The sequence below is a fragment of the Numenius arquata genome, chromosome 3 (assembly GCF_964106895.1).
Source record: "Numenius arquata chromosome 3, bNumArq3.hap1.1, whole genome shotgun sequence".
NCBI lineage: Eukaryota > Metazoa > Chordata > Aves > Charadriiformes > Scolopacidae > Numenius > Numenius arquata.
The window spans coordinates 63993829-64007029 of record NC_133578.1 but is presented as its reverse complement, the minus strand read 5'-3'; the positions used below and the strand labels follow the sequence as shown (position 1 = coordinate 64007029).

The following is a 13201-nucleotide window of genomic DNA, read 5'->3' as shown; positions in this document are numbered from 1 at the left end:
CAATAAATTTAGCCTGTAAATTATAACCACAGAGCAAAACCTTTCATAGTGAGGTTTTTACACTGGAAAAAAAGTCAAATCACATCAAACACAGTACAAAAAAGCAGAGCACAGCAGCAAAGTTACTTCCTTCTGCTTTGACTCACACTCTGTTGTCCATCGCTGATGCAGCAAAGACATTCCCAGCAGAGAGGGCAATCCTAAGAGCAAACTCTCAGTTCAGCAAAGAAAAGAACAAATTTGGGCAGGGAGGGAGACCATATGAAGAGCTGGTAGAAACACAGTATATTCCCTATACCAGCACACTATGTGGAGATTGGAGCCCAAGGTGAGAGGATGCCAGGAAGAAGTCCTGTAGCTGCTTTGCTCTGGGCTCAGCTGGAACAAAATAACTGAAAAGCTGCTATGAATTTGGCCTCCTGCGCCTTTCAAACACAGGCACAGCAGGGATCATCCTCCAAAATACAGAAAAATGCTTAAGAGGAGAACTTGCTAAAGCCTCATATATTCCTCCGAAGCACAACTTAAAAGAGTCAGAATTAGATCCCAGCTCTGACCTACCTTCCCTTTCTTGCTCCATCAGTTAAAAAGGAAGCGCAGAAAAGTTAAGCTCTGTAAATACTATCTGTCAATCCACAGTCTCCTCTTTTTTTTTTTTGTTTAGGAAAGACACAAACATCAGGAGTAAAAGTGAACAAGAAAAGCACCTTCCACAACAAGTATGTGCTACAATCCCAGCGCTACTTCATCTGCTTTTGGAAAGAACGTTACAAGTTCTCCAACAGCCAAGAAAAGTTCGACATGGCATAACCCTTAAAATATGTTTAAAAATAACCTTTATTCAAACCTTTATTCAGAGTACATTTTTTTTCCTGTTACCATTACTAACCTTATGAAAGCTCCCATAAAATATCTTCCTTATTTCAGGACCTTCAAAAGTCACAGTTTGAAAATCTCCTTTATAGTCGTAGTTAAAGAAAGTCAGAGTTTTACCACCATCTGTGTGAGAATAAAAATAAGGGCTCTGTGTTAGAGGAAGAAAAGGCCTGATACGTTATCTGAAAGGGTCAATTTTATGTTTAACAAAGAAGGCCAAAGATGACAGATTAAATGTTAGTAAAACACATTCATAGGTGATATACTGACCCAGAAGTAACAAGTTATCTCAGAGAAATGTTTTCTGGTTTGACAGGAAGGATGGGCCAATTCTTGGGAGTCTACCTTACTCATATCTACCTGATCTCCCGCTGCTACTCTGTATGACTTGGACAAGAAAAGGAGGCATGAAACCTCAAGCTATTTTAAGGTGACATATCTAAAAAAATCTAGGAAAGATACATAGATAAGAACTAATAAATCTCTTTTAAAACTGGCAGCTGTGAAGGACAGCTATAATAGCATCTACAGCTTTTCGACAGTAAATATGGAAACCTTCTAAATTATAATCCCTGTTTTACAGTTGTGGAAGTCAAATCAAGTAGAATTGAAGAGTCATCAGGAGTTTATGTCTCTGGCTCTGTTATCTACCAGACTGCCTTGCCTCCATGTATACCCTACTGTCCGTACCACTGGCATATAACAAGACAGATACTATTTGAACCAGATTCAGAGCAGTGGAAATTTTAAAAGCAAATGAGTAGCTCCCTTACGGAAATTTATACCTATTAAAGCTCTTTGGATTTTAGTATCATTGCTCCCAGTTTACGATGTTATACTCAAAATTTGACTCCAAATTAAACTCAGTGAAACCAAATCTAAAAAACATCCATTAGAAACCATCACCTTCCAGATTGACGTAGTTGTTCTGGCAGTAGATTAAAACACAGGATGAGTCATTCATACAGGTAAAGAAAGAGTCACTGATAAGATACAAAATACTTACTATCTAAAATAACTCCAACTAGTGGTTCATATGCTTCATTTAAAATCTCCCAAAGAGCAAATGGCTCTTGAGGTGTGTCGGGGAGTATACGAAAGAGAAACGTAATGGTGTAATCAGATGGAAGACCTTCAGGATGCAAATACCTGTAAGAGAAAGAATGTCTTTTAAACTGAAACAAACATTAAATCTGGTGAATTACTCATCAGATGTCCATTTAACATGCTTTCTATTACTCTGTGTGTTTCTTTGGAAATCAAGACTTAGAAGCAATATGAGTAAGTCTTTGCAAAATGTACTCAACTTGATAACTATCAAAAGAATGCTTATGAAGAAAGAAGCTATCTTTTCCTTTGGAATTTATAAAGTGCTGTTAATTATTTTTATTTTTTTTTTAATTTGAAGGTCAAATCAGAGGTCAGTTTGAAGTAAAGCTGAAATTAATTGCATTAAGTGCTTTTAAAAACAGTAGTCACTCGCAAGACATTTGCTATTGTCCGGTTTAACAGACAATGAAAATCAAAGTTGCTTGGAAGACCAATCTTAATAGACATGTCCTTTGTCATTAAACCATCACTAATGGATAGAAATTAGGAATGACAGAGACTGCTACAGGAAGCTTTATAAATTACAGGGAATGTAGTTTATACATTTCAAAACCAATATATAAGAAAGTGAAGTCAAAACAGATCACACATACAGACATACAATCTGTTCTCATAGGATTTTTGCAGGAGAGAGGAAGCTTGTGATATAAAAGAAATATGTTATTTTATCCCATTTCCTAAAAATTGTTATTTAGTATTTCCAATCTAATTTAACCTTGTGTTGTCAAATTCCAAAGTGGGACATTTGGACAAGTGTCTGAAAGGACTGGCTGTATTTTGAAAAAGTTAATTAGCCTGATTCTTTAAAATCATAGTAAAGGGATCTGAAAGCCTGAAGAGGTTATTTAATCAATTTCTTTTCCGCAAATATGATCCCTTCCTTCTAAAGCGTTTCTGGCACATATGAGATATATAGATACGAATCACACTGGAAAAGGAGTTAAATGTGATACATAATCGATATATTCTGCACAATGGTCTGTAGATGATCAAACATGATGTTACACTGCACATTTCCCACAGAGAAAAGAGAGAGGGAACTCAACAGGCATAAGAACAAAGCCTTACTGTACGCCCGTTGTACAAAGTGCAAATGAAAGAAAACTCAATATGCAGGGTGGGAGAAACACAAGGTTTGGGATACAGAGTTCAACAAGGAGAATAAAACTAATGACATTCAGTGCACAGATGAGATGACAAAAACAAGTGGTATTGTTCAGACGTACCTGTAGATCATCAAGAGAAAGGTATTCTCTGAACCATGAAAGGGAGTGAAAGCCTAATGAAGCAATAAGATTGGGCTGGGGTGGCAGCTAGAGAAGAGCATATAAATGCAGCAGATCAGATTAGAAAGAAGCAGAAAGGGAAAAAGAAGTGAGAAATGCTAATTCCTGAAATTCCAGTCTAGAATTCCATCTAGACCCAGGAGGAAACTAAACACAGAGAATGTGGAACAGCTCCAAGCAGTATAGCTCCAACTGGGACACAACAGGATGATCACACAAAAAGACTAAGATGACTTCTAATATAAACCTTAAAGTAATTTCCTACTATTGTTCTTTCTTATTTATCTCAGCTAACGAATACTTTTTGTTACATCTTCCCGTGTCTAATCCAGCAGGGCCGCTGCTTTTCTCTGATGCCATTTAATACAAAGTAGGGGACTGGACTGAGAGAAACCAAACACAACATACACACTTTTAGTAGAAGAAATGGAAAGTTTACATCACTTCCTCTCTGAGGAATGACTGTAAAAGTTCAATGGGAGGTTTCTTCATTGCCTCCTCTGCATCTCCCCCTGGACACAGTCCTCGTGACTGAACTATGTCCTGCCCCCCAGGAAGGTACTAGGTGTTCACACAGTCTCATTTCAGCATAAGGAGACAATCTTCCTTTGTAATCAATAAACAGACATAGACTGATTCAGGAAGTGACTGAGGACATCTAAAGCAGGTTCCCACTCTGACTCAGACCTCAAAGACATTCTGCATTCTATGACACTTCAACCCACGTTCCAGAGGCACCTTTCACAAAGTACTACATACTGGAATCTGCCCAGAAATACACCTGCATGAAATTGCTAGGTGCTAAACTGGCTCCTGTGGGAAACCCAAAACAGCCAGTGGGCTTACCTACTTTTGCCTCAACTGCCTGAGGGGGATGGAGGACTCAGGATGCCAAATACTCTTCCTGTTCATTAGTATAATGCAGATATACACTTTGCTCTTCTGATGTGAAAATACTGGCCCCTGAAATGGATAACTGGCTGCACTGGACAATTATCTTCATGCGCTTTATGAATATTTACATGTCAATACATACTTGGTAGGCTGGGATACCAGGGCATCCTTGTGCAGTCTGTAACATGGGTAAACATTAAATGTACCGGGTTCCATTGAAACCCCTTCCACAGCTGAAAACTCCTTTTCAACCAAACCAAACATTTCCATCATTTTAAATCCTGGAAGGCAACAAAATATACATTCTATTAATTTAAATTAATACCACATTACAGGAAACAAAAAAAGGACAAAGCCAGTTGCATCAAAGAGTTTCATATCACCATCTGTTTAACAGCTGTTAGCATAAAGGGAAATTTATAGCCTAATATTGTGAAAATCAAGTAATAAAAATTATTCTATGAATCAGGAAAAAAATGAACACAAAAATACTGTACCTGCAAAATTGTTGCCATCTTTAACTACCAATGGGCAGGCTGGAAAAGAAGGAAAGATATATTTAAGGATACAAGACGTGTCACACTGGGTCAGAACAATGATCCACTCAGCCCAGTACTCTATCCCCAACAGCAGCAAAAGAAGATGATGTTTAGGGAGGGCATGCAAACCTGGCCACTTTCTACTCCATTCAGTTGATGCTCCTCAGGATCCACAAGGGTTGTAGGAAAGATGTTAAAGGGTACACCCTGCGTGTTCCATATAATATCCTTCTATGGATCTGTTGTTTATGAATTTGTCTAATCCTTCTACAAACCTGCCTTCACAACCTTTTCTGGCAACAAATTAACTGTATGCCATGTAAAAAAGTATGTCTTATACTGGGTTTTAACCAAGTGCTCCCTAGTTCACTACTTGTGAGCTTCTCCAGCCTAACTCCAGCTCAGGCTCAATTACTTTAGCTGGCATTTTCCGTACCGTTTCACACCTCACAATAGCTTTCATGAGCAACAGAGGCCAGAATTGCATGCAGTCCTTAAGATGTTTGCACACATTTTACATAGCTGTAAATCTGGTTTATATTTTTCTTCTGGCAGGGAAGAAAGTACACTAATCTCTTCCAGGGAATGTGTCCCGGGAAATCAATGAGCCTACATGCAGGTTGTCAAATATGGCAACAGGATACTCTTTTTCGGAGATTACTTTTGGAATACAAGCACAAGTGACCAATAAATGCTACTGTTGAGTATTTTCAACATTTAAAGTTCTCTCTACCATTGAAAGCAGGGTTTATGGTCAAAATGAAAGAACTGATGGGACACAAGCAACGCATTTGTGTTCAGCAGCTCTGATAACTCACCATAACTCACAGTCCTACGCATAAGGACTCCTTACAATCACAAATGATTCACATCAGCTGTACACTGCCTAATTCCTGTCTTATATATAAGGAAACATACTGAAGGCACACACCTAAAAGCACGTGAATGATTCACCTCTAACCATTAGGTGTTGTTCCAGAATGTCTTTCACTTCATTTTCATAAAGAATCTGAAGTGTGGCACTTTCAGATTTCAAAGAGTTTGGGCATGTTTTCTGCCTTTCCTTAGGCTACTGCTTTCTATGCTTATCCACTCTCTAAGTAGATAAAAAGATAAGCTCTACTGCTTATCTTCTGCTTTCTATGATAATACAAACATTAACGACTGGCTCTCTGTTAATACATTAATCATGTGATTTGAATAATAAAGAATGTAGCTAGCTCTACTCCTATAGATGGTTACAGTAGTCTATAAAATATAATTAACTTTTTATGATTAAATTCTAAACTATTAACAGTGTTTCAAATCTGAAATCTCTTTCTGACAACCAGTGGATCTATTCTGGATTTATAGCAAACAGCTGGATGGGGCTTTGAGCAACCTGGTCTAGTGGAGGTGTCCCTGCCCATGGCGGGGGGGTTGGAACTCTGTGATCTTTAGGGTCCCTTCCAACTCTAACCATTCTATGATTCTCCGATTCTATGATTATTTTCATGTCACAACAACTTCGTGTCCTTAATCTCTTATGGAAATAACATTAGAGTTATAATACCTGCAGTAAATTACGTTTTAAAAGTGCATTTTCAAGAATACCTCTTAATAGAAAATCAATAGTTACAAATAACCCTAGTATTTAGCACTTATTTCGGAAGCAAGCAAAAGTCAAAATGGCTAACTTGCTGATGCAGTTTCACAAACAAAAGTTATCAGCTCGTCTTCAATCTTTGTAAAGGCATCAAAGTCATCCACAAAGAAGACATGTCTTTCGCTGGGTTTGCTGCCAATATTAACTAACTCTGAATAGTCAGCATCAGCTACTCCAATAGCAAAAAAGCTGAAACCTGCAAAACAAAAAAGGAACACTCTTGTGAGTTAATCATTTAGAGGGTGCAAATGCAATATGACCACAACTGTATTTGCACTGGCTCCTTTCCTGATTAAATACAAAGGTGGAAATTTTATTATTATCCTATAACACAGGAAAATGCATGCATATAATCTAAAATAAAGGTAATAAATTCTCTGTGAGATATTTCTTTTGGCTATTTATGTTTCATCAGTTGAAGTTAGTGCTTCAGTGTTTTCTTGAAGACATCTAAGATTACTCAGTAGTTTAAAGTTTTAGCATATGTTTAAATGCTTTTCTAATTTAATGCTATACTGTATTACACGCAAAAATATCCATGTATCAAGTATATCATAAATACAAAGTACAGAAATTAATTTCCTGTAGCTCTTTTACAGATTTTATTCTGTGCCATGTATTAATCAGAGTTTTCAAGCCACTGCTGCCTCACGCGTGAACACTGAAATTAATACATTCTCATTTCATCAGCAAGTTAACTCCACTAGTTGAATAAGTTCTATATATTCTGCATGAATATATTTTGAAATCTGAGCCTGACTTCAAAGATTTAAATGAAATGGGAATTGTATCCTATATGTTTGAGGAGCCACAAACTAGCTAAAAGTTTTTGAACATTTTCCTTTCCATAAAAGATAAAGAAAAAAACCCTGTCTACATGAGGCTGAATATTGTTAATGGACATACTGTTCTTGCATGGCTCAGTCCCAAATTTACTCCAGTCAAGCAATATTGTTTGAATGAAGCCCATGGGCATTCATTACCTTCTGCAGAGCTTTTAGCATGACAAAACTTTGACTTAATATATTATAACAACATCTTCATGTCTCATCCAGGATCAGCAGCTCTTCGTGCCAGTCTCTGTCACAGATGCAAGTCAGTACCTGCTCCAACCTATCTCTCTGCAGCCTAAGCACACAGCACCCACAGAAGGAAATGGGAGAGAGGAAGTAATTTGTCCAAGGTGACATATCCCTGTCAGCAAGTGAACTCCCAGCATATGCCATCTCCTCTCGAGGTCTAATAGTTCATAAGGCAACTGCAAGACTTAGCTGACAGTTGAACATTTTTTGTTCAGCCTAGACATTGACTCTAATTTCATCACAATACGATGTTTTCTTGATTGCTGTTTAAAACAAGTTATGCATGCTCTACTATTTCGTGGTATGATTTTATTTATGAAGGCACTGCACTCAGCATCTAGCAATAAGACAAGCAGGCAGCCAAGCCCAACGGTTGCTTTGGTTTCCAGGTATCAGTAACATACACCGGTAATTTCATAGCTGCCAAACTCTAAAGGCAAATAGAAAAGCACAAATGTAATTTCATCTTAGATTTCCTCACATTAAAAGGATGATAGCTTTTTTCTTCCATTCTTCAGTTTTGTTCCATGTGGGCACACTGTGCCCTTTGGGTTTTGATACAAACCTCAGCATCAGACATTTCTACAACAACTAACCCAGTTCTTAGGCTTAGACTCAAAACACTCTGCAGCTGCTTAAACGTCTGAAGTTGGTGGTTCAAAATAATTCCTAAAGGTAATTACTGTAACATGAGTGCAGATCAGAACCAGTAAAAGAACATATGAAATTTTCAAAGGACCTCTTGTATAGAAAACAAAACAGTTCAGTTTGCTGGTAACCACAAGACTACACTTCATAGATGACAGTCCAGATTCTCAGGATCACGTCCCCTAAATTCTGTGTCATGGGAGCAATTCCATTGACTTTCCATGATTTTAGCACTGCTTCCAAAATGAAAAATAATAGTATTAATTACCAAAAAAATCCAGAATCTAACCATATCCTAGTGATATTCTGAGTTTGTTAGCGTTTGCTGTCTGTTTTCTTTCAACTTGGAAATCTTCCTGGAGCAAAAGCTACCCTTACCTCATGCCCACACTTACGTAATTATAACTAATGAGAAAGAGGAAAATGTGAATAGTCTTAAAACTACACATTTTACCATCTAGTTGCATTTCTCTGGAGACTTTGTTCACATCGTCCTGTGATCGCCCATCAGTAATGACAACCAAAACCTTTGGAATGCCCCTCCTCATGCCCGCCTCTCCCGTAAACAAGACTTCTCTTGCATGTTTAATGGCTTTGCCTGAAACAGAAAAAATTGACAACATACCTTCTCTGTGACATAAATCAAATTTCTACTGGCTTCTCATATCATATGTTAGACATCAATAAAAAGAGATATCTTCACATACTCTGCCTCAAATGTGTCCACTCAGAGCTATGATTTAAGACCTGAATAATTATCACGAGACTGAAGAAAGCTGAGCACCTAGCTATAAATAGATTTCAGTAAGAGCTGTTGGGTCCTCAGCAGTCTGTAAATTGGTGCATTCTGTAGTTATTAAAACAGAGATTTAGAAAAGTCTAAATTTTTTACCCTAACCCTTTAAAATTTGATGGCTTCAGCCATTTCTTCAGTCCAGAAGGTGAAGTTCAAAAACACGACACGCGTGGGAAAAGGTATTCGGTGCAGGTTAGAGGTAACAAAATCTTCCCTTACTGGATCATAGGGCACAGCCCAGGTAACAACTGAAAGTGCCATTGTAGCATTTTCTTGTGTAAATGGAAAATGTGTTATTTTGATACTACTGAGATTGGAGGCAATGCAACAGCTGCAAGAAATTTCTGTGCAGTCTGAGAATAATAAAACATACGCTTTCCAACTAAAACAGATTTTAACTCTTTCAGCACTCATGTCTAATTTCCTCACATCAGAGAGCTATCTTAAGGGATTAATTAAAATGTAACTACATTCAGTTAACAGACATCTTCTCCCAGTCCAGTCTTAAACATAGCACTGAAGCTTAACTGTCCTGGCTGATACCCAAACAGACCCTCCACTCTGTCCACTGTTTCCTACGTGCTCTGCAAGCTCCCTCCCAACTTCTCTCCCCTCCCACTTTTTCACTTGCTGAGCTGATTTCCCATTTATTCCCCATCCCACCTTCGACAATCCCCAGAGCCATTCACTCCTGCTTGGCTGCTTATCTCCTTTCCTTCCTGATCCGTGACCTCACTGCTGGTCAGAGGAGTGAATACCCAGCAGTAGGTGGTGAAGGGCGTAAACTCCAGATTACAAAGATCTTCTAACTTCAGAGCCAAACCTTCCACCTCCAGCGTGGAGATACCATGTTCTCACTGGGTTTGCATTGATATATTAAACCACTTAGCAAAGGGGAAAGAAGTTCTGCACAGAGAGTAACAGGGAGAAAATCTGCATATTAATCATGATCTTTCTCACCTGTTTTTGTATTTCCTCCTTTGTAGGCTATTTGTTGAATAGCTTCAAGAAGAGTCTCTTTTGTTTTATATGCATTCAATTTAAATTCTGTCCTGGGATCATCGCTGAACTGAATTATCGCCACCTGTGCACATAGAAGATGTGTTCATTACTAAAGCACTACCCAGTATATAAGCAAAAGTAAGAGAATCAGCTCATTTAAAACAAGGATTTATCTTGTAACTTTGCTTCATCTTTGAATTGTAGCCAGAAATTTTTCTCCTCTTTAAGAAGCTTTCACTAAATAAAGTTTAATTTTACTCTCTGCAGCCTTGGCAACCACCTAACACTTTCTGGTTTCATTTTGTAGCAAACAGGATGAGAAAAGTAATACCCACTTTGGCAAGAGCACTCTCAATCAAGCCCAAAAGACAAATCCTAGTTACAGCTGCTCACACGTGTACAGTTACTCATCCACAGAACTGCAGGGACTTTATTCAGTCACCATGAATTAATAGCTGCACATAAGCAACTTGTTAGGGAGAAATATTGAAGCAAGTAATAGAAAGATGCAACAACATATTCTGAAATATTTTCTCTCCCAAATATGACACTACATGATCCAGAGCCTGTATTTCAATAGTACACATGAAACCCCTACAACTCACAAAACATATATTGAACTTCATATTCTGTAAGCAGTGTCCCTGATTTAAAAGGAGCAATTCACATGTATAAGCTTAAGCTTCTGCATAAGTTTCTGAAGCATCATAGACTATATTCTGGGAAAATAGCCATATTGCAAGAAACAGTAAAAACTGAGCATTGTTAAGGGTTTGGACAAGTTAAGAATAATTTTCAATGCTATCCCAAATTGCATATTATACAGGTAACACAGTAATATATTTGCCAATAATCTTTTCTGGAGCAGATTCAAGCACCTCTTTAAACAAATACATAAATAGAACAATCATTGTAAATACTCTATTTTATTTCAAGCACTGTAGATTTTGTAGAGCATGTGATTTTAAATAAATGAACCTTTAATTTTTCTTATCAATGCCATTTTTAGCTTATTTAGAAATAAACACCACAGTGAATACCAATATCAAAAATATTAACACAACTTAAATCTCATTAGAATGATTTAGAGGAGACCGAAATGATACTTAATCTTCATGCCAGAAAAATTCACATCATGAATTTCACCATGTGGTGTGTATAAAAGAAGATATTGAGAAAAAATGCTGTCCTAAAGCAGTTTATATTTTCAAAAGAACTGTGAAAAGATGTCAATTACTTTTTGATTCATTTCGCTTCTGGTACTAGTCTACAATACCCTGTCAAGTCCATGCGCCCTCTGTCTCCCTTCACGTTATTACCTGCGTTCCATCAGGACCAATCTTATCCAAAGCTCCAACAGTGCTATAGAGAAAGCTAATTATTTTATTGAAATTGTCATCTCCAATACTCCATGACCCATCCACCAGGAACGCTAGGTCAGCTTTGGCTGCTTTGCACACTGAGAAAAAAAAAAAGCAAGTATTTTGGAATTAGAGCAATGCCTCAACTCCTCACGAAATCCCATAAATCACTTAAGAAAATGCAACTGTCATGAAAAGCCCTCGTTTAATGTTAGTTAATAATGCTTTAGCAAACAGAGCTGCTGGCATTGACTTCAGTGCAGGTGTAGAACCAGCTGAGCTCTGCAAGGGGTGAATGGTCCACACTGACAGATCCTATCACAGGATACACTTCAAAGCCATAACGGCTCTTTAAATTCTGGCTAACCATCTTTATGTTTATTCAGGTTGTTAAGTAAATTCGCACATGAATTTATACAATCCCAGACTCCTGGCATGACACAGTAAGCACGATGAGAGAATCCCAACTGTGGAGGTTCCCAGTGGGAAATTGGTCCATTCAGAAAGTTACCCTAAGCTCTGTAGTGCCTAATTCTCACCCCCTTAACTGCACTATTTAGGTGCAGTGCAGGTTTCCCCCATCTCATCTCATCTCATCTCATCTCATCTCATCTCATCTCATCTCATCTCATCTCATCTCATCTCATCTCGTTCTTATGCAAAATGGCCTCAGAGCTGTGCACCTGCTCACACAACTTGCTCACTCTTTCAGGGAAACTGGGAACCTTCAATACTCTACAGAATCCATGTCTATTCCTTGGGGTCAGAAACAGTCTCAATGCGAAGTTGTGTTTTTCAACATATTTCATCTTGAAGAAGAATGTTCATCTAAATCCAGAGAATGGGACAGGCAGATAAGCACCTGTATTTCTCATTTTCTCTTGATCACGCCTTGGATTAAAAAAAACAAACCATCTGCTGCTATACACCGTTCTAAAACACACATGCAAGGTCTTTTTTTTTCTCTACTTACAGATTAAATTATCGATTACTATGTGTTAGTTTGGTCTACCGACTTCAAGCTGACTGATTTGACCCTCAGTCTTCAACAATAATGCTCTGCTCACAGAAATATTTATGAGACTCTCTACAAAACACTATGTGTTCAAATGATAAATATAAGGAAGCTTATATTTAAAGAGAGAAGAAACTGAACATGGCCAACATTACCTAAAGTAGATATATTTTTAAAAATCATGCTGTTTTAGAAGTTTAATTACCCCTAGGATATCTGCTTCAGTTACGAAATATGTGTGGTTTAGGAGCTCTGGAAAAAGATAGTCTTACACATATTAACACCCCTTTCTGCAAATTTCAACAATACAATAATGATGTCAGATTTTTTGGCTCATTAAATTTAAACCAGCTGCCTTAACACTGTCACTGCAGCAAATGCATTTTGAAATCTGATCCCCACAAGTCTAAAATAGTGTCAGAAGCAGAAAAACATTGCATTGACACCTTAAAATTATTATAAACCCCCACATGCAGCACTTACCCTCTTTCGCAGGAGGGATTGTAGGTGGTGGAGGTGGTGTTGAAGGTGTTGTTGGTGGTTGAGTTGGAAATGGTACTGGAGAACAAAAGAAAGAAATATTTAAAAATGCTTAAAGGCCCAGTATATTTTATCTATATTAAAACACAACATTTTCTACTCATCTCCACATTTAAAATTCATTATCTGTAATCAACTAGTTATGCAACTGGAGAGAAATGTAGGTGAGTATGTGTATGTAATGTCCTCCTCTACTGACCACCTGAAAAAGGATAGTACTATTGCAGAGCAATTAATGTCTGCATTTCAGTGTGAATGATACAATGAAACAACTGAACTATTACTGTAACTACCCCTTTTGGGGTTTCCCCAGTGCAGTAAACCATGTGGCAACCCCATCCTTGACCTATTATCCATAACTCTTTTGTAAAAGGTCAGTGTCCTTTTCCTTTCTGACCACAACCAGT

The 13201-nt window shown here is 37.7% G+C and overlaps 1 protein-coding gene across 1 annotated transcript in view; it reads right to left on the bottom strand.

The window, feature by feature from the left end:
- The window catches only part of COL14A1 (collagen type XIV alpha 1 chain), a 120474-nt gene that overhangs the window by 36807 nt on the left and 70466 nt on the right, over nucleotides 1-13201 (bottom strand). The window contains exons 24-32 of the mRNA XM_074145978.1: nucleotides 12738-12812; nucleotides 11198-11337; nucleotides 9837-9960; nucleotides 8535-8678; nucleotides 6382-6546; nucleotides 4664-4702; nucleotides 4309-4447; nucleotides 1883-2025; nucleotides 890-999 (exon numbers count right to left, since the gene is read on the bottom strand). Coding sequence (XP_074002079.1) covers nucleotides 890-999; nucleotides 1883-2025; nucleotides 4309-4447; nucleotides 4664-4702; nucleotides 6382-6546; nucleotides 8535-8678; nucleotides 9837-9960; nucleotides 11198-11337; nucleotides 12738-12812 — 1079 coding nt within the window. The remainder of the gene's footprint in view (nucleotides 1-889; nucleotides 1000-1882; nucleotides 2026-4308; nucleotides 4448-4663; nucleotides 4703-6381; nucleotides 6547-8534; nucleotides 8679-9836; nucleotides 9961-11197; nucleotides 11338-12737; nucleotides 12813-13201) is intronic.